This window comes from Anabrus simplex, chromosome 10 (assembly GCF_040414725.1).
Source record: "Anabrus simplex isolate iqAnaSimp1 chromosome 10, ASM4041472v1, whole genome shotgun sequence".
Taxonomy (NCBI): Eukaryota; Metazoa; Arthropoda; class Insecta; order Orthoptera; family Tettigoniidae; genus Anabrus; species Anabrus simplex.
Window position 1 is genome coordinate 72,399,713 of NC_090274.1, and position 21,697 is coordinate 72,421,409.

At 41.8% G+C, this 21,697-nt stretch overlaps 1 protein-coding gene across 1 annotated transcript in view; it reads right to left on the reverse strand.

The window, feature by feature from the left end:
- The window catches only part of shn (schnurri), a 367,418-nt gene that overhangs the window by 11,248 nt on the left and 334,473 nt on the right, over positions 1-21,697 (reverse strand). The window contains exons 3-10 of the mRNA XM_068229436.1: positions 17,076-21,100; positions 14,956-15,195; positions 9,894-9,987; positions 9,697-9,817; positions 9,474-9,609; positions 5,274-5,409; positions 1,531-2,944; positions 1,190-1,376 (exon numbers count right to left, since the gene is read on the reverse strand). Of these exons, the coding sequence (XP_068085537.1) occupies positions 1,190-1,376; positions 1,531-2,944; positions 5,274-5,409; positions 9,474-9,609; positions 9,697-9,817; positions 9,894-9,987; positions 14,956-15,195; positions 17,076-21,100 (6,353 nt within the window). The remainder of the gene's footprint in view (positions 1-1,189; positions 1,377-1,530; positions 2,945-5,273; positions 5,410-9,473; positions 9,610-9,696; positions 9,818-9,893; positions 9,988-14,955; positions 15,196-17,075; positions 21,101-21,697) is intronic.

Here is a 21,697-nt window from a genome sequence, read left to right on the forward strand (position 1 = left end):
CATGACACAAAGGATCCTTATGATCTTTGAAAGTAGCTCTTTCAAATTACATTGAAGGATGAGTTGCTTCCGGATTCTAAGTCAAAACAGGCCCGAATTTGTAAAGTTGGTTGTAGAATTGAATACATACAGTCTGAAATTACTAGAAAACGTAGTGTAAGTAGAGAGAGGTGAAAGATGGAACTATATATGTGATCCAAATTGTGTTACTTACTTCCTTGTTATTGGCCCAATATGATGAAAAGGACTCACGTCTGCTGAGGTATGTGTGTAACTGAATCCAAGCATGTAGTAACTACATTAAGCTGGGAGTGTGAAGGGGAATCCCCCTGTGGGTGGAGGTGGTAGAATAACACCCACAGTATCCCCTGCGTGTTGTAAGAGGCGACTAAAAGGGGCCCCAGGGGCTCTCGACTTGGGAGCGCGGTTTCGCAACCACGGGACCCTTAAATGAGTCCTGGCATTGCTTCCACTTACTTATGCCAGGCTCCTAACTTTTTTCTATCCTATACAACCTTCCTTCGTCAACTCTTGTTCTTTTCTGACCCCAACGGTATTAGAGCACTCGAGGCCTAGGGAATCTTTCATTTTCATGCCCTTCGTGGCCCTTGCCTTCCTTTGGCCGATATCTTCATTTTTCGAAGTGTCGGATCCCTTCCATTTTATATTCTCGATTAGTGTTCATAGAGGTTGGTTGCATAGTTGTCTTCCTCTAATTTTAAGTAGGATATACATGTCACATAAACATCGATGCTTGTTTTTTAAAACCAGAGGACACTTAATAACGTTGTATATTTTAATATCATCATTCATATCATAAGACATTCTTCATTAGATTTAGTAATGTTTTAAAATTATATGTTAAGTTAACTTTAGATCTTATGACCAGCTGAGGATGACCTCTGTGAAGATCAAAACCGGTACTGTATAGTAACTAGATATAATAAAGTATTGATTAGGTGGAAGGTACCCATTCTTTGTAATTGTGAATACTAAGTATCAATACGGACATGAAACTGATAGATTATGACCTGATGATGGAGCCTAGCACTGAAACGTGTTGTGAAGAAGATTCATTAAAATTTGTGACTGGTAACAGATTTAATTATTTACAGTATAAGGAATTAATTCGCAGTCACGGACAAGTCCTAAAGAAAACATGGCTATGTTTAAAAGACAATTTACTCACTTTATTTTGGTGACTGACAGACCGTTCATGCTTCTGTAGATGACCTTTGGTCCTGAACGAAACAGCACACGACTCACAGCGAAACGGCCGCTCGAAGTAGTGGATGTTGACGTGAAGTCGCAGCTGGCTCGGCTTGGAAAAGATCTTGTTACAGATCACGCAGATACTCCGTCCGTCTTCTGTCATGCTGCATGCGAAACAAATACAATGGTCACACAACGGTCTATGGACGTTAAGAGTAGCAAAACCCTACAGATCAACATTTTATATAATGTATAATCATTTTTATACTAAGTTCTATGAGAGAGAGAGTACAAATGAGAAACGGTCAAAAATCTTACCTGACATAGCTTGGTGATGGTCCACTAGAAGGTGGCATAAACTCTGCTTTGGGCATGTTTGAGGAGGAGCCACTTGATGGAGGAGACGATGGAGCTCCGCTGAAAGCAAGACTGCCAACTACGACGTTCCTGCTACCAGACGACAGAGACATCTTCGGGGGCATTCCCTCAGCTGATGTTTGAATCTTGATGGGCAAGTTCTCCACGATCTTCATCTTGTCTGGAGAATGTTCCGGTGCCGAGGGAGCCTGTTTACCGCTCTTCCCTAGTTCCGATGGCTCGGAAAGGTTCGAGTGTTCTACAGCTGGAGGTGTAGGTTCCGACACAGGCTGAGGAATTTTCATCTCCTTGGAAGGAACTTCTTTGACAGATGATGAAACTACCAGAACTGTTCTCGGCTCTACAGAAGGTGTCGCTGACGTTGTTGAGGATGTGGTGGTGTACGTGTGGTGGTTATGATGGTGGTGGTATTGATGCTGTTTCATGCGAACGTCCTGGAGAGCTCGTTCCGTCAGGTATGCCTGGAGCATCGTCGTTTCTGCAGGGTCGGGTGTCAGACACTTCTGAGCCAGCAATGAATTAGTTGCAGGGATTCGTTCTACAGAACTGCACAAAGATGCCAACAGGGTTGCAGGTTCGGACACAGGGGTGAGAATTTCTGATATGGGTGTTGTAGGAGTTCTTGCTCCACTAAGTGGCACTGAAGACGGGAAGAACGGTATGGCAGTTGACGATAGTTTGCGTGCAATGGTTGTAGCTATATTTTTATTGCTCAAATCCATGGGCTGTTGGCTAGAAGACGAGTCGCCGTCAGGAGTGTCCACTTTATCGTAACTACCTACAGACGTCTTCCTCATTATATCTCTATCCTTATCACTTTTTTCGTCTTCAGAGTTGAAGGAATGGTCATCGTCAGAGTATTCCGAATCGGAATCTGACCATCCCGGTGAAGCCCTACCGAGAGATGGTACCGGTACACTGGTTGCAATGGTAGGTGTGCGGCACGAGGGAAAGTAGTAACGGTTAGCATCTCCTTGCTGGGGAGGGATGAGTACTAGGGCGGCCGCATTTCCTCGCCTCCGTATGGTGCTGGAAGCCTGACCGTCCTCTTCTCCACCTCGGAGTTCCAAGGCCAGACCGGTGTTGCGAGACACTTTCTCGCGTTCTGTCTGGGCACTGACGGCCGCGAGGGTGGGCGTCTGCGGAGCGTTGGACGAAACGTTAGATCCTCTCGGTCCCGGGAAGGGCAAAGACAAGATGTACGGGTAAGTGTTGGGACGACCAGAGCCCGTCGACAGAGGAATCAAACCAGCTGCAGCATACTGATGTTCAGTGGAGGAGGCGTTCACACGGGTTGATTCCGACAGGCTTAACAAACCACAGGCTGCCTCTCGCTCCAGCTTGCCTTTGTTGTCTCCATCTAAAACAAAGAGTCCTGTTAGTGACATACGACTTTGATTCACTTTGGTCTAAAGTGGGTGTTAAGTCAGTTGTGATGAGTTTACTGAACAAGGATATCAATTCCACACAAGATTTTACACCAACAGAAAAGCAAGCTAATTGGACAATACCTATAAGTTCCAATTCTAAACTATGCATCAAAGACTTGGATAACGAAAGGAAGAAATATTATGGGGCTATTCCTTGGCAGCAAGCGTTTTGACACTGACGACCACGTGAAAATGATGATTCAGAAATTGTTTTCCTTGTAGACGGAAGACTTCTACGAGGAGGGTCTACAAAAACCTGCCCTATGCTTCAATGTTTCAATAAGCATGAATTAATGTGGAAAATTAGCTGAAGGTATGCAGAGTGGAATAAGAAAGAAATGTGTAGTGGTTCTCATTTTATTGACAAACGGTCTTTAAATAAAAAATAATGTTCATAGTAGAATGGAAGTTATGAAATAAAATTCTTGAGGAATAGAACAGGAGTTGCAAAAAGAGACAGAGTAAGAAACGAAAAGGCAAGGGAAGTACTGAATGACGAAAGTTAACACTTCACTCCCGTATCGGACATACATCAAATAAGCTTTTGTGGGGACTAACAAAATTTAAAGTGAGCTCCAATCGCATATTTCATCATTATGCTCTTAACCTACAGATGGCAGATTATTATAATGTTTCACTCTGCTCATGTGCAGACCCTGTGTCTGCTATTTGTTATTTGAACAAAGGTCGAGGTGGAGCATTCGGGACAGCTCGTGCTTCTTAAGTGCATACTGTGAGTGTTGACAAGTGTGTTGTAAAATACTGCCTACAAGGGAAGTTCGGAAATAGAAGAAATACTGGAGGTGCTGCTCAATGATGAGTCGGGTTATGAATTTACCGTATTCCCGTTGAAGGGGGAAATGAGGGAGACCTTGAATTTGGAGAAGTACCTATAGAATGCAACCCTCTATTCTGTCTAGTAAACACATCTACCAGCAGCCATTATATAGGTGATTTAAATGACCCTCCAAGCCATGCTATTTCCAAACTCCCGCTGTACATGAGTGGATGTCTTGTTTGCACCTGCAAAAACCATTGTACGAAATACATCAGCTGAGAACTTTGGCTGGGAAGGTTCTTTCAAGTTTAAGAACGTCATATTAGATCCGTACTGAACCGAGAATATAATGGGAACAAAATAGTGGGGTCCACCTATCCAATACAACACAATGTTGTAAGATGAATTATAAGATTTTATAAATAATGAGACTGGTTTTGATGCGTGTCTGCATCATCTTCAGCCATAAACTTGAAAACAGACAATAAAAACTTAAGGTTACAAAAACAATGCATAATAAGTATGTACACTAATCTTATAGATAATTGGTGGAAATTGACATGATTAAAAAGCATGAGCCGGGCACAATAGTTTATAAAACCAGCTTAAAAGTTATCTTTTTCTGAAAATCTAGCACCATTATCTTTTTAAATGAGTAATGTCTTATACGAAGTGAAAGTCCCCTTGCTGAAAGTTCACCGAGTCTTGAAATGTATGATAAAAAAGCTCCTAACATTTTATACATAACCCCCTTCCCATGGCACTACAACCCTCAAGGGCCTTGTCCTACCAAGCGACTGCTGCTCAGCCCGAAGGCCTGCAGATTACGAGGTGTCATGTGGTCAGCAGGAAAAATCCTCTCGGCCGTTATTCTTGGCTTTCTAGACTAGGCCGCCATCTCACCGTCAGACAGCTCCTCAATTGTAATTACGTAGGCTGAGTGGACCTCGAACCAGCCCTCACACACCACGGGGCCAGCATACTAAATACTGTTTTGGTGTTGCAAAAAACAATTTCCCAAGTAAATTATGGTTTATTGTGCATTTCTCTTCTCTTTTTTTTTTAAAGAATATATATCCCTCTGCTAAATCAAGAACCATAACTGCTGCTTTCCTTTCCTCCATGTTAAAACAAAATGCTATCAAATCTTGTCAAGCCTTCAGCAATGTTGAACAATCTTTGATAAGATTTGACAACTTTTCTTGTGAAATATTGAACTGAAAGAAAAATCTGCTGGTGTACAACAGGCATTAATACAACATGTTACTAAAACGTTTTTATTACATTTCTAAGCACTGCAAAATGCTTATTCTTCCTAATAAAACACAGCAGAAAAAACATAATAATAATAATAATAATAATAATAATAATAATAATAATAATAATAATAATAATAATAATAATAATAATAATAATAATAATAATAATAATAATAATAATATAATAATAATAATAATAATAATAACAACAACAACAACCAGATCTACCTTCTGCAATGTGTAACATTTCCTCTTCTTCATCTTCATCATCTTCGTCCTCATCTTCTTCTTCCTCCTCATTCTCCTCAGATTCCGAGTCAGCTTCGCTGGGATGAGAAGCTCGTAATGCTTGCTGTAGGCATGAAATCAAGACAAACGCTTTCATCATATTAGACAAACATATCTAACACAACCCACCCCGTCTGTCTTTCCTGGATCTGAGGGCACATTGGTGCTACTGGAAATGAAAAGATTCAAAGAGTGAGGGGGAGAAGGCAGACAGAAAGACAATAAACTTAAGTGGAGGGGGGGAAGAAAAATTAAAATAATATTTTAAAAATGTTAATGAGTGTGGAGTCCCTATTTTCGCGAGTGGCTTTTTCATGAAATCTTATACATTGTACGGTAAGTGCAATATGAGTGTTACAATTGCAACAAATTGCAAATTTTAATGATTTCTTTTGCAAATTTTTATGTATTGTACCATTTTTCTGTTGTCATTTTTGAGAAATTTTGCAATGAAAAACACAACAGATTGCAGGACATTGTCTACCAATTGATCGGGTAGACACAATTGATACACTTTGATATCAATCTATTTAGTGGTATCTTGCCATTTGAGATAATACTACTACTACTACTACTACTACTAAACGTTTTCATTCCTACCCTGAAGGGGGAGGCGGGCCTCTTAGACGGTGACGCCGTCTCTCAGGCCGGGAGATTTGTTACGGTGAAGGAGATGTGCGGAGAAGGTGAGGGGGTGGGCGGCCGTGGCCTATACTACGAACTGTCCCAGCATTCGCCTTAGTGCAGGAGAATGGAAAACCACGGAAAACCATTCTCAGGACAGCCGACGGGAGGGGCCAGGCGTGAAGTCCGGCTCTGTGCCCCTGTCCCATCTCCCGAATGCAGAGGCGTAGAGCCACGGTAGAGCCGTGGCCACCTTTCCTCTGCTCGGTTGGCCGGTCAGAGTACAGAGCTGTTGGATCACGGGCAAGCCGTGGCCTCTTAAGGGCCAAAACCCACTCTGCATCTACCGACCTGTTGAGATACTGAAATTGATTTCTGCCCTATCTGGTGATTTTGCTATGTTTGTGCGTGTGTTATTTAAATGTTTTAGTGCCAGTTGTCTATACTGGATGTTTATACTTTATATGATTTGAATTGTAAATATTCCTTTATTTATTTTTACAAGTGGAATGTAAGAATATATTAAAAGATGTCCAGAATTATGTTAAAACATTCTGAATCTTTTCAACAAGCTTCTGACATAAATGTTATGATTGGAACAGCTCCCTTATTGCGTGTAGTGTTTAATGCAAATGAATTAGTCATTTTGTATATTATATTTCTCTGAGCTAAAAGGGCTCGTTTCTGAACAGAATTAATGTTACGGCAGCAAAGAGAGTTTTCTAAAATTCTGGACACACCTACACAGTATTCATATTACTATACAAGCTTATGATGCATTAAAAATTTAAGTTATTAACAACTTTATTTACTGCTTTACACCTTTTTGTCTTGTTTTTCTTTACCTTTTTTAACCACACTTTAAGTTTTTCTACTGATTCTGAAGCATGTTATCCGCACTTTCTAGGATCCCTATTCTTCTTCTTCTGTTCGATTTTGGCCACTATGGACCATGGAGTAACAGCTACGGTATCCTGGATCATCTTTTCCCTCCCCTGGCTTTGATCTTCTGCCAATACAGATTCATTCATTGGCTTGTCTGCTTCCTTCTTTCTTCTAAAAAAATCACTTTTGAAGATTTTTTCTCCTTCTTCTCATAAGCCTCTGAAGTCTGAAACTAATCGTCGAAAGTGGTTCCTGTTTTGGATGTCTTCACGACTAATGCCCCTTCTTTCCATATCAGCATGTATCTCCATAAACCACCTGCGAAAAATCTTTTACCCTTCGAAATGTGTAACGAATTTTCGAGTCAGCCTTTCTTGATTCATATGTAGGAGATGTCCACAAAATTTTATTCGTCTCTTCTTCATCGACTCTATAATTCCCTCAGTCTCTTTGTATAACTCGCTGTTCACCAACATATATAGGTCCCAGAATCTTCCTTACGATCTTCCTTTCATTCTTCTCCAGTTGTTCCAGCAATCCTCTGCTTGTTAAATCCAAGGTCTCAGCAGCGTATAGTCCTTCTGGTTTGATCCGGTGTTATAATACCTTAGTTTTTTTCTCAGACTAATTTCTTGCTTTACACATCTTTCATCAACTGGTATGCTAATTCCATCTTTCTGATTCTTGCCTTGATTGCCTCCTGTTCTGGATCATCTCACCAAGATATTTGAAGGTCTTGACTTGTTCTACCTTCCCTCCTGTTGTGTTCATGGTTTTTGGAGCTGATTTGAAGTTTAGGATCCCTATTAATGAGACAAGAGTAAAAAAGAAAAAAAAGAAGAAAAAAAAAGGAAAGAAAGAAGGTAAAAACAAATAATGAATATACAACACACTGAGTGAACCATCTTTTCTCCAGGCCACCTCTTGAGCAGACTAAAGTGGAAGAAAGGGTACGGGCCACGGGAAGACGTGGGTAAGAGGGGCTGCGGCTATGGTGTTGTCACATGGTAGGCATGTTTCACGCCTCCTGTTAGCACGAGTTACAGCAATAGTGTCACCAATGTGGAGCTCTCATACTTACTCAGTATATGTTTTACGTTTAAAGTAGCAGTGGCAGTATGGGACTCCACTAATACGAATGCATTAATCCATTAATTATTTCAGATGTGCTCAAGTTACAACCGGTCAGCTGTGCCGTATTATAGTGTTGGAGTACAACTTTCAAACGAGCAGCAGTTCACTTGGCAACCAAAGCGAGTGAGACAAGGCAATCGCGTTACTTCCACTTTAGTCCGTTCAAAAGGTGGCCCAAAGGGAGTGTGAATTTGGAAGACGGAAACAAAGTAGAGAAAGAGAGAAGGACAAGAAAGAGAACTACCAACCCAAATCTTTAACGGCTGGCAACCAGTGTCCCTACTTGGATTTTTACATATTTCCACCATTTGCCATGATACTAGACCCACTATAATTTGTGTGGGTAAGAGCTTCAATATTCTGTCTGGTCCTCTCAACCACAGATTTTTTTTCAAATTCTTTCTTTCTTTCTTTCTTTCTTTCTTTCTTTCTTTCTTTCTTTCTTTCTTTCTCTTTGAGGTTCACCACCTCTTCTCTTTTATTTTATTTTATTTACTTGTCAGGAGTCTATCACTACTACAAAAAAAAAATCATATGAGCTTTTATTATCTACATATTTGTACACCCACAAAATAATGAGAAAATGTCCTTTTGTCCAAACTGGCAATGAGACGTTCTTTGTCCAAAAGCGAGCCGTTTCACTGACGTTCTTAGTGGCAAGCTTGGAACATGAGTGACATATATTGTTCGCTCTCTGTTCTTGGCCACAGTCACACCTGTTCTCCTAGGCGAAATCCCATTGCCTAAGTGACAACTTAGACCTGCCGACTTCAGTTTGTAGACAGCTGAGTGATCCCCACACGTCCCAGTCTTTGTTGTTCTTTGCTTGGCTCCATTCAGTCGTGATGCTCAGATTTCCAGAAGGAAAACCTAGCTTTATCTGGAGATTTTTCCAAGGATTTTGATTTTTAGTATAAACTCTTCTTAGATTTTAGCCTGGACTAAGCAAGCTGATAGCCATACAGAGAGTGAGCTTGGGATGTTCCCTGCCTTAAGTCTTTTGCGATCGGCTTCTACTTCAGATCAAATATTAGATGTATGGCTTTTCAGGCGTTTGCTCTATCAACCAGCGTTTCGTCTTAGGTCTGACACCAGACTCTTCAGAGTGGGATGTGTCAGACCCTACCCACTGACGCTGGGGGTGTATGCAGGTGAATTACCATTCGGCTTCTACTTCACGACGAACATTGGAGATGCATTTCCAGCAAGATGTTAAACCTTTTCCACAGGAGATGGCTTTAGGCACCCTGTGATCAATCGGCAAGCCTCATTCAGAGCTGGGTCTACGGTTCCAGCACGGGATGGTTTATACCACGTGGGGCAAGCGTACTCTGCAGCAGAATAACAGAGCGCTAATGCTGTGGTTCTGTGAGTCTGTGTCTCTTAGTTTTGTTTCGAGCACTGATCTTACATGATATGCATAGTTCTCTTTCCCTCCAGTTTTCAACATACATTGTATGTGTTGGCTGGATAGTACGGTCTTACCTGTTTGGCTAGACACTCCTCGTCAATGTAGCTGTCGTCAACGACTGTCGGTACTGGCACAATCCCCAGCTCCACGCATTTCTTGTAGTGAGCCTTCGACTTCATGTGCTTCGTCAGATTACCCTTGGTCTTGAAGCTGAAAACATTACAAATCACATAGAACACACCAGCGACAGAGCCTCTCCAAGTTCTCGCAAGAGGCAGTTGAACAACGCGAACATACCTGAAGTTGCAGTGTTTGCAGGTGAAGGGGCGGACATCCGTATGTGTACGAATGTGTTTCTTGAGCATAGACGGCTTCTTACAACGGATACCACACTCCTCGCAGACGTAACGACCGCGACCTGAAACACGAGGACGTGGCAATGAGTACCCATAGTTCACAACGCCATCTATAAACACTCCTCTGTACCTACTCACCTCGTCCTCGGATGTAGATATAATCCTCGTTGGACTCAAAACCACCGTCAAATATCTTTATCCTTCGTGGAGGGTTCTCACTTGACGTTGAGTTCTGGAACTGAAAGAACATGTGTCATCTCAACCGTTTACGTCACTGCTGGCTAAATACTTGCTGAGTGGAAAGTGCAATGAAAATTCTCTAAAGGAGAAGGATAGGAAAAAAACGATGACAGGCTAGTGTGGGTGGAGTTTCTATCGTACTTACTGAAGTTCTCCATTATTTCACTGTCTCCATATTCTGTATAGAGGGTCAGAGATGGTAGATATAGAAATGTCATATTGTTGGTCAAGTTCACCGACATTTAGATTGATGCCTTCACGGCCCATAATTGTATACCTGATAATAAGCTTGCCATGTCAAGAAAACAAGGTGAAATTCTTTACGTTTAGCAGAAAACTTTGCTCCGCATTTTCAGAATAAAATCCCATCCGTTCATGAGCAAGACTTCTCTAATAATGAGGTTTGAATTGAAGAAGTGGTACTCTTATTCGTCACGAGATGGCTCACTGTGCACTAGCCTTCTGAGTGTGAGCTGACGACACCGTCTTACAAGGAAACCCTTCAATCTGAAAGTCTCTGATATGATTTAGATTTAGTACGACGACTTCAGTAGGAGGAGCGAGTAGCGGAAAGCAGGTAGAGCCGCGGAAGCCGGCCAGGTGATGTGTCAAGCTCTCTCTCACACACACACAATACTTCCCCACTCCTACCTGCTTCCCGCCGCTCACTCATGTTAACACGGTACTTAAATGACCAAATTTTGAGACCCCAAAACAGGTGCTAAATATACAATTGAGCATCTAATTTTGATATGACTGAATAAAGCATTCCTACTGAAGTCGTCTCACAAATCTCAATCAGATCGGAGACTTACAGTTGGAAGGGTTTCCTTGTTAGCTCCACTTAAGATTTCTCTTCTTCCTTCATATGTGCATGCAAAGTAAACAGCAAGGTAATCAGATGAATCAGGAACAAATGTGGTAGAACTACATAAAATTAAAATGAAGTAATAATGTTTATTTATTTTATTTTTCATTTCATTTTAATTTAATAACTAAAAGAGAAGCTTGTAAACGATGAACCATACGACATATGTTCTCAGGGAGTTTTGTGTTGTTTTGGAGTGGATCCATCCCTTGATTACTTTCCACATGTTTCGGATTGACAAAAATAAAATGCTTGATTTGCATCTGTCCCCCTGTAGGTGGAGACAGAAGAATACAACCATGGTATCCACCATCTGTCGTAAGAAGCAGGGTCTCAACTTGGAAGCGCAAGCTGCAACCACAGGACCCCTAGCTGAATCCGGCATTATCTCGACTAACTTGTGCCAGTGTCCATACTTTCATCTACCCTATCCGACCTCTCCTTGTCAACTCTTGTTCTTTTCTGATCCTGATGGTATTAAGAGCATTTGAGGGATCTGAACCTCTTCCACTTTTCTGTCTGACTACTGTTATACAGAGGATGGTTGTCCAGTTGTACTTCCTCTTAAAACAATAATCACCACTAGAAGGAAGGTTGTGGACAAGGTAACTACCGCTGCTAGTTTGAGATCATAACAATTACGAGGAGCCGTTGTGAACACTTCCGTAGCAACTCACTGCATCACATGGACTCAACCACATATGAAACTTATTCTGTGCGCAGCTCAAGTTTTGCCCCATCAGATAGTAATGTATCTCTACCATAATTTGCTTTCTAGCATGACTTTGCGTACAAAGAAGTGTTCAAGTTTTATGGCAAGTTTCAAAATTCGAATGATTCAATTTGCAGAGAAATACGGTAGTAATCGTACCGCGCGTCCAGAAAATCATGTGACGGGAGTTTAATGTACACTATTGGCTAAAACTATTAGTGTTCAATAACATGTTACGGAATATTTAAAAATGCTATCTATAATGCAAAATTGTGCAGCCTTATTACCGGTACTTAAAAATACTTCAATTCTAATAAAATTTGCTGTAATCCAGTGGCAGCGATTGAGAATTAGAAGTGCGGGGACACAAAAATTTATAGAGTTTGTTTTTGACATTTTTTTCTAGTTGTTTTACGTCGTACCGACACAGATAGATCTTATGACGACGATGGGACAGGAAAGGGCTAGGAGTGGGAAGGAAGCGGCCATGGCCTTAATTAAGGTACAGCCCCAGCATTTGCCTGGTGTGAAAATGGGAAACCATGGAAAACCATTTTCAGGGCTGCCGACAGTGGGGTTCAAACCTACTATCTCCCGAATACTGGATACTGGCCACACTTAAGCGACTGCTTTGACATTTTTGACATGCTCTATTGGTGAAAAATATCTAATTCCCTCCATGGGAATTTAGAATTTTCCATTTGGAATTGCTAGTCAGGCAATAATTCCATTGTGGAGATTTATCTCCTGTATGCAGTTATCAGACTGTGCCTCTTATAAGGGCTTCTGATAAGTTCACCTGCATACACCCCAGCGTCAGTGGGTAGGGTCTGACACATCCCACTCTGATGAGTCTAGAGTCAGACCTAAGACAAAACACTGGTTAATAGAGCAAACGCCTGAAAAGCCTTACATCTGATATGTTTTTGACATTGTAGCCGGGAGACGGGGTTAGACATCAACATTTAAAAAATTGCCTAGAAAATGGCATTTTATGCTCTTTGAGCGAATTTCGACAGAGAGGTAAAGGTTGACAGTTTACCAATTTAATTGCGGTAATAATATTTAAAAATATTTTTTTTTAAGATTTTGATTCAATGCTATATAATAAACCTTTCACCAAAGGAACAATTACTTATGTATTAAATAGAAGGGCAGCGTGATTATACAATTACATTCATTTAGTATCTGACCAGACACTAACAAACTAACACGCACTAAAGAGACGGCCAGACTGACAAATGCGCGCGGCAAGCGGGTGAATCAATCCTGAGTGACCCTGATCTTAGCAACAATATACCCCTTCTACCCTTCCTCATTGCCTTTGCTGGCAGGACCTAGTGTTTACAGTGCACTATGTCTTCTGGTATAGGCTAGAGCAATTTTGTTACTTTCATAGATCTGTCTCTGTCTTATCCTTGGCTTTGACATATGAAAGTGACTGAGGTATGAGCGATGCTAGTAATGCCAATCCTTATGCAGCCAGTCCCTGCTATGAATGGTGTATAAATGTTGCTCATAGGGTCGGTTGGTGTATGCATTTCAGTGGGCTTGGCAGACTGATATGTAATAGCAACTCTGGCTTGGTAAGGAAAGCAACGGGAAACTACCTCACTCCTCATTTCCCTAGTACACCTCTTCAGTGATGCCTAGGCCATCTATGACAGCTGATGGCAGAGCTGTTGAGGATCCCACCAGCGGCATCGCTGACGGACTGAACATACATACATGCCCTTCCTCACAGCACATGCTATAACACCAGTCTCCAATACTGTGGCGCTGTACGAATCGGTTAGTCGCGACGAACGACATTTTGTGTGAATTTCCGCTAAGAATATTTTTAATAATTACAGAAATTAAAGAAAAAAATCAGGTGAAAGACAACAGGACTTGTATAAATAGCTTGTTTTATAATTTCGAGTTTTAGACGGCTGAAGTGAAATAACAATTTATATTTTGTCCACAAAATGTGGGGGGGTTTGATGACTGATCCCCTCGCCCCCCCCCCACAGCCTAACCGCTAACTTCCCGCATTTACCCTGATATTTAAGCTGACATTTTCATCGGACAAATATGCGATATATACGCGAGCATAAATACAGATTTCATCCGTCACTCGTTGAAATTAATACACAGAGTTTTCTGCATTTCGCTTCTTCTATCCCAATCTACCGTTAAGAACTTGGTGACAATCTTATTTCACTTGGTTCGGAAGATCCAGTCCGAATGGACTTGGATCACTTGTTTACAGAAACGAGCCTCAGAAAGACATCGTGCAAAACAGGGATTCCCAAATGGTGGCCTCGGAAGGGCATTAACAGACAAATATTTTAAGAAATGTGAGGAAAATTTACAAAAGAAATACTTCATAGCTCGTTCAAAAAAGTCTTAATTTTTATACCCTTTATACACCGAAGTTAAAACTAATTCATTCTTTAATATTACAGTATTTCCTTTTTTTTAGTATTTACTTTGTCTGAATAGATTATTTTTTAATTTAAAAATATAAAATATAAACTTCGGCATAAAATGAGCCCTCACAAACTATTATAAAAATGGCTATGGGATCCATACCAAATCTTGAACTCCATGCCAACCTCATTGTGAACATTTTTTTTTGCTAGTTGTGTTATGTCGCACCGACACAGATAGGTCTTACGGCGACGATGGGACAGGAAAGGGCTAGGAGTGGGAAGGAAGCGGCCGTGGCCTCAATTAAGGTACAGCCCCAGCATTTGCCTGGTGTGATTGTGGACATTTAAAATGCAACATAGTATGCAATGAATACCAAGAATTACTTTTAACTGCTATTGATGTAAAAAGCGGTTTCAGTTCTTCGTTCTTCTCTCATTGGCACACAGTGCTGCACACTCGAAGAAATTTTTTAGGAAGTCCTCCTGGAAGTACATTGCTGGGATATTAGTCTCTTACAACTGTATATCATGGTTCCCTTCACACTACTCCCACTAACTTGTCCTCCTTTAAGTTCTGTTTTGACTACATTATTAATTTCAGTTTGTCTTTAGGTATTTTTCCCCCTTTTTTTGGCATCTGTCAAATATTAATTCAAATGAAATGACATTGTTTCGTGCTCTCCTTCCAAATTCAATGTTCATTTTTAATATCATTCTTTTATACAACTGTGAAATAGTGTTTTAAGCAATTAAAATTATTAAACCTTCATTTCAAATTAACTATGCACGTTATTCCATACTGGCATCTCTGTTCTATTTGCGGAATTTTACTAAAATTAGCCTATTATTAAAGTGCGACCCGCGATTATGCCTAAGGTTTCCAATGTGGCCCTCGAGCACTTACTAACTGGAAACCCTTGATCTAGCAGGAATGGGATGAGAAAACATAGAGGACACTGGACTCACCTCTTGTCCTTCAGTCTTGACTTCTTCCTTCTTGACAACTGTGTCGCCACGAGCCTTGTCTGCGTCACCGTCCTTCTCCTTGCCGCGACTCAGCCAGTACGAAGAATGTGTGGTCATCATGTGGTGCTTCTCACCAGGACGGGCGATGGCGTACGCTGTCGGCCGATGACGGGAATCGTAAAGGGCCATGGCTTGTCCAGGATCCAAGCCGAACGGATTGGGGTCTGCCTCCAGGCAAACCTACATCAGATATGAACAATAATTACAAGAGCACAAAATTAAGTAAAGTGAAATAAAATGCACTCTTAAAACTACCAAGTGAATTGCCCGAGCGATTAGGGGCGTGGGGCTGTACGTTATATAGGCCACGGCCACTTCCTTCCTATTCCTAGGCCTTCCCTATCCCATCGTCGCCATAAGATCTATCTGTGTCGGTGCGACGTAATAGCCAATTGTAAACTCAAATCTTTCGTCAAACATCGCAGCAGCATCTTCAGTGGATAAGTGGTGCAGTGTCAGTCTCGAGACGGGTTCAAACCTCACAGAGTCAGTCGGGTTTTTGAAAGGCGGAAAAACATCCATTCGACACTCCATGCCATACAATGTCAACGTATAAAAGATCTCCGGTGACAAATTTGGTGTTCATCTGGCAAAACTAATGAAAATCGAGCCATAGGAACATCTAACAGATTTGCCATGCAGTGGAACATCGAAATTGACGTGCAGGCATTATTATTATTATTATTATTATTATTATTATTATTATTATTATTATTATTATTATTATTATTATTATTAGCTGTAGCAGGCCTACCCGTAGCCGTGCTAAGTTATGTAACTCCCCAGCTACTCTCCGCCAATATTCAGGTATGCTGTTTTACTCGGGACACAGCAGTAATCCCATGTATCGGAGATGAGTGGCAGCAGAAGAGACAAATCACATCACAACAAACAATGGTCAACGTAATGTTAATGTTGATCAGTTTTATGAGCTTGAAATATTATAGGCCTTCACATTTAGCTTCCTTCCGACTCTGTGATATTAGGGCATCTAATATAAAGGGAGTCCTTTCTTCTTTCATGACTCCCTCTTGCCTTATTCTTCAAGCGATTGTTCCTTAATACTTTTTTCTCATTTTTTAACCATCTTCACAATTTTCCTTGTCGATATGGACCGATGACCACGCGGTTTTACAGCTTAAGATAATCATGACAAAAACATCGCCAGTTAACACGATTCAACAATACTGTATTTTTCCATGTTAGCAATGATCAGCGTTGATATGGACTAAGTAGGAAAAAGTCTATATTTATGAATTCTATTATCACAGTCAGTACGGTAAAACTGTATAGGACATAAATGATCGGAAATTGTGCTCTTAATAACTTTTGTTGTGTAGTACTTTTCGATAGCACTAATAACATAGGTATTTAAAAATTAAATTTTAGGCGCCTTCCCCCAAACTACCATTTCATCCTGCGTGAATGAAATGATTTATAGCCTAGACTGTAGAACCTTATTCCCTGACTTAACAAACAGATTTTCATTAAATTCTGTTTACTCATTTTCTCGTGGCTCGGAGCTGATATGGACTTAGCAACGAAAATCAAAATTCATGAATCTCTGTTATCAGAGGTTGTACATTAAAAATGTATAAGACACAAATGATCAGAGATTTTAATTCTATATAACTTCAGTTATGTAGTATTTATCGATAGGACCACTTATAACGAAAATATATGAGAATTAAATTTTTAGCTTCCTCAAAACTACCATTTCACTCAGCGTGAATAAAATTATTTATAACGTAGATTGTAGTATCACATTCCCCGACTTCACATTCAGATTTTTTATTAAATTCTCATCAGCCATTTTGTCGCGATGCGCGTACAGACAGACACAGACGATGGAAAATTAAAACATGCATTTCCTTGTTAATGAGAACACAGCCGATATAGAAATACCCTTCTTTTAAATTCTGAGCAATGTACAAACAAAACTCTTTATTTTATATACTATACATAGATTATTAAATTATTATTATTATTATTATTATTATTATTATTATTATTATTATTATTCACGCAGTACGGTGTACCGAACTAGTTGAATTGCTTACCTTCCAGTTGGAGTACATGGAGAGTTTCTGGTGCTCCGGGCTCTGCGGGACGTACATTGGCTGAGGTCTATTGAGGGTGCAATAGAAGGTCCTTGTGGAGCACTTCAAGCCCAAGTATGTGTACGCATGTCCGTTTAAATACAACTGCCCGTACGATTTCCGGGGGCGGGGGGTCTCTGGGCTCACCAAGGACAGCACCGGGCCTGTAGGGGTGAGGCCTGTCCCGTGGAATTTCTTGGGAGTGAAAGTTCCAGGTTTCAGTGGCAGTGATGTTGGTCTTAGGAACTTGGGTTTAGTGGATTTAGTTTTCGAATCTTCACTATCAGTCTTTTGGGGTTTGTCATCATCTGCAACTTGCGCACGTTCACTCCCTTCCACCACCGACACTGGCACCACACCAACTTTAGAAATCTTCCGCACCACTGCAAGAGGCTTCTTACAAGTTTCCTCATTATCGCCAACTGCGTCAACAGCGGGAACAGGGCAATCTACTTTAATGCTCGGGATTGTGGGAGGACAACTTTTCAACACCTTTGACGCTGAAGATGAGGCAGAGAACGCTGCCGATGCATTTGAACTCGATATTCTAACAGAACATTCATCCTGATGATTGGATGAGGTCGTCAGGGTTGGATTCACTATTGTAGTAACAGACGACGAAATCTGTGCCTTCACACTTTTAGCAACAAGGGGTGTTGTAGGTCTAGAGTTCATTCCCGTTGGTGTCTTAGCTGGATCTGGCACTTTTAAGGAAACGAAATTCTCCTTTGATGGACTTGCCAAATCCAAAGGCTTGGGCGACGACCGTCTTTTGTTGCTAATAGGTGGTGGAGCTGACGAGATCAGTGTCTGAGGCCCAGGCATCCCCGGAACGTACGGAATGGCTTTTCCACCGTGCAAGATGGTCACTACACCACCTGAATACGGAGGGAGGGGGTTGTCTAGCGCGTTGGAGTGTTTCTTCTCCTTTGGAGGAGGTTGAGTTAGCTTCATGGGGGGAGGCTGCTGCATAACAGTAGGCTGGGGTGGTAATGTCAAAGGATTATAAGCTGTTATCTGAGTTAGTGGGTTCAGTAAAGTACCGTCAGGAAAAATAGATGGATAAGGCATAAAGGGCAGGTTAGAAAGGTTTGGGGCAGGAATTCCAGGAACAGACAAATTGGGAGTAGGAATATTTGGCACGATTGGTACCAACAATTTGGTGGTATCCGGAAAAGTGTTGGTCACTGTGTTCGTGTTAGACGACAGAAGAGGAGAATGAGACGGAGAATTAAGAATCATTCCTCCTCCGCTATTGCTGTTCTTCTGAAGCTGTCCAGAAGGAGATTTCGTAGCTGTCACCGTGATACAGTTAATAGTTCCGCCAGAAGAACGAGGTGGTTTGACGACACCGCCACTTGGTACGTTGGCAGACACCGAGGGTTTCTGAGGAACTTGAACAATAGTGCCACCAGAGTGCAGACCAGATCGGGCAATAGTGACGACGATGTGCGGTGAAACATTGCCACACGCCGAGTCCGCGGCGTTCTCGCTGCTCGATGTCATGTTACTGGTCGACGAACTTAGGACATTCCCAGGACTGAGATGGTTAGGAAGACTGAGAAGAAGATCTGCAGTGGAACCAGATGCTCCTGGACTTTTTGTTCCACGAGAAGATGGCTCAATCCTCATAGTCTTCATTTCTCCAGCACCATCCAGTATTTGTACTTCTCCACCAAACATCTGAAGGGAATTCGGCCTCATTGGACATTTCGAGAGTTCCTCCAACGAACGCAAAGTCGTAGTCGTCGTCGTTGCAGTTGTAGGGACTATTATGGCCGAGATGGGAGTGTTTGATAGAGACCTTATATCGGGTGAAGTTGAACTAGTATCTCGAGATGTGACATCAGGATCCAGTCGTCGTTTCTTTGGTAATGATCCACCTCTCTTCGTCGATTGATCCTCATATTCATCACTCTCCGACTCTTCCTTCTTCCTCCTTGGTGGGTAACTGTCGACAAGAGGAGTACTTCCTAATAGAGGACCAGGAGAAGGAAAAGGAGGCATAACCAAAGTAGTTGGCTTGATTGAGTTCTCTTTAGAGATCTTCAAATCTAATTTGTTAAACTTCACTCCTGATTTTGAAATACTTGATATTCCACTTATGCTCGATCCTTTGCTAGACAAATTGCTGTCTTCACTTTGACTTAGCATATCTACAGACTGGCACGGCATTGACATATAATTTATAGGAATCCCAGGGCTGTGCATTGGAGAAAGGCTAGCCATACTCGAGGGTTTTGGATTTCCTTCGCCTTTACAATAATGCCGCTGGTGGATCTCTAAATTCTCCGCACTTCTGTACGGTATGTTACAATGAGAACACACATACGGCGTGCCTGGAGAAGGAACTCTGTATCCCACCTCATCTACGATACTAGAAAGCAGGTAATGTGGGGAACTACCAGTCTCTGCGGATATTGCCATAATGTCAGCGAGAGCCGTGTTGTACCCTGTGCCAGGTGTTGCGCCAGCAGATGCTGCTCTCGCGTTCAACAGAAGATTCTTGATTATTGATCCTTCGGGATTCTGAGGATGAAATGGCAATTTATCACCCGTGTGGTTCTTAGAGACAGCATCCAGCAGAGCCGCCGTATTACCACTTAGAGGTGTCTTGGAGTTTGTCTGGAGTTTATACTTACTAGCAGAAATATTGTTGTTAGCATTTAATATGTTGTGATCCTTCAACACAGTCATCAGATTCGCAAGTGGAGGCTGACCTTTTCCGAAGCTTTCTGAATAACTTCTTTTTCTGTGACTATAATGGCTCAGGTCTGTATTATCAGAATTAATCTTACTTTGTGTGTTAGTGGTAGAGAGGTTGAGGGGTTGCTGGTACCCTGAGGTAGGTTCTGGGATCGAGCTCGGACTATCACAAGACCTGGGAGAGGATGAAGGTCTCATGAGAGCCAGGGCAAGTTTGGATTGAACACTTTGCTGCTTGTTCCTCTCTAGTTCCTGTATGCCATCTGGTTGTGATGCAGCACCCAGAGACATCTGGCGCTGAAAATATCTCTTGCTAGGCCACGGGGCTATTCCATCGATCCCTGGAGAGGAAGCTGCTGACAGAGGACTGGCCGGAGAATCTTCTCTCAGTTGCTCGCGGCTGCGCTGCTGGAACTTCTTGGACCACTGAGGATCCGTCGTTTTGACGATTGCCTGATTTTCGCTGATAATTTTATTGATATGACGATGTAGAAATTCTGGGCTTGGTGATGAAGGAGTCTTACTATTAGCGAATATAGATGAGGAAGAGGGAAAAGGCTGAGGAGATGAAGGAGCGGTGGGGATCTTCAGACTTAACGTCGGAGGTTGTTGAGCTGCTTTTTCTTCCTCCTCCTCCTGGTACAGCGCTGCCTTATGGAACTTGGGTTTGTATATCTGCCTCGGTCGATCGCTCACCGAAGGCACCGAGGAACTGGAAGAACTGAATGCTACCGAACTGCTGTACGCGACTGTACAGTTAGGTTGTAGCGCGGAAGGTGGCGGCGTGTTGTTGCTGTTATTCTCATCCTCATCGTCCTCAATATCCTCAGAAGACTCTGCTGACGGTACACTAAACTTTGCTCCACCAGATCCCTCCTCCTCTACTTTCAAAGCGTGCGCTCGCGAGCGACAGTGTTTGTAGAGGTTACTTTTAGTCTTGAACGCGAACCCGCAAGGATGGCAAGGGTAAGGCCTCTCGTTGGTGTGAGCTCGGATATGTTTCTGAAGAACACTTGGTTTCGCACAGGCCAGCTTGCAGTAGGGACACACATATCGGCCCTGCTGAACTCCTGGGGTCAAACTCGAAGCTTCCTCTCTTGTACTTTCAGGATTTGCAGGCTTGTTGATACAGACCCCGTTGACAGTGGCAGCAGTGTCGATGGTAGTGGCCATCTTCTTGAACTTCTTATGGAGATACTTGTTATTTGGCTCCAAGCTGTCATTATTTGCTGCGGGGGCAGGATGAGGCACCTGCAACACGACGCCTCCGCCAGGATCTTCTGCAACAGATCAACAAACACATACAGTTACTCACAAAAGTATTCGTGCACTACAGGTATTCATAAATAAAAGAGATGTAATGTTTGAATTCTTATATCATTTATGAAAATGAAAAGGAACACAGATTGTACATACGAACTTAAATCATTTCGGACCTTTACACAGGACAATGGTAAGGAATATCACAAAAGTATTCGTACGCAGCACAAAAGTATGCATACAACACGAATGTTGTACAAATTAGTAGTTGGTAGGATAACCTTTCTGTTGTATTACACTTTGTAGTCGTTTAGGCATTGATTTTATTGATGGTGAAGTTTCTCTTCAAGATCTGTAGCATTTCGAATGTCATGTTTTCGAAGTTATTTTCCAAGGTGAAACCACAAGTTTTTATAGGGTTGATATCCGGCGATTGAGGAGGTGTTTCCAGTACTTTGGGGATAATTCCATAATAACTAAGTACGTGCAAGTAATGACGTGTGCTTCGGGTCATTGTCTTAGTAGAATTTGAAACTATTCTCTATGCCCATTTTTATAGCACTCTCTTTTAAATTATTCTTCAGTATGTCTACGTAACTTGTATTGGTCCATCGTGC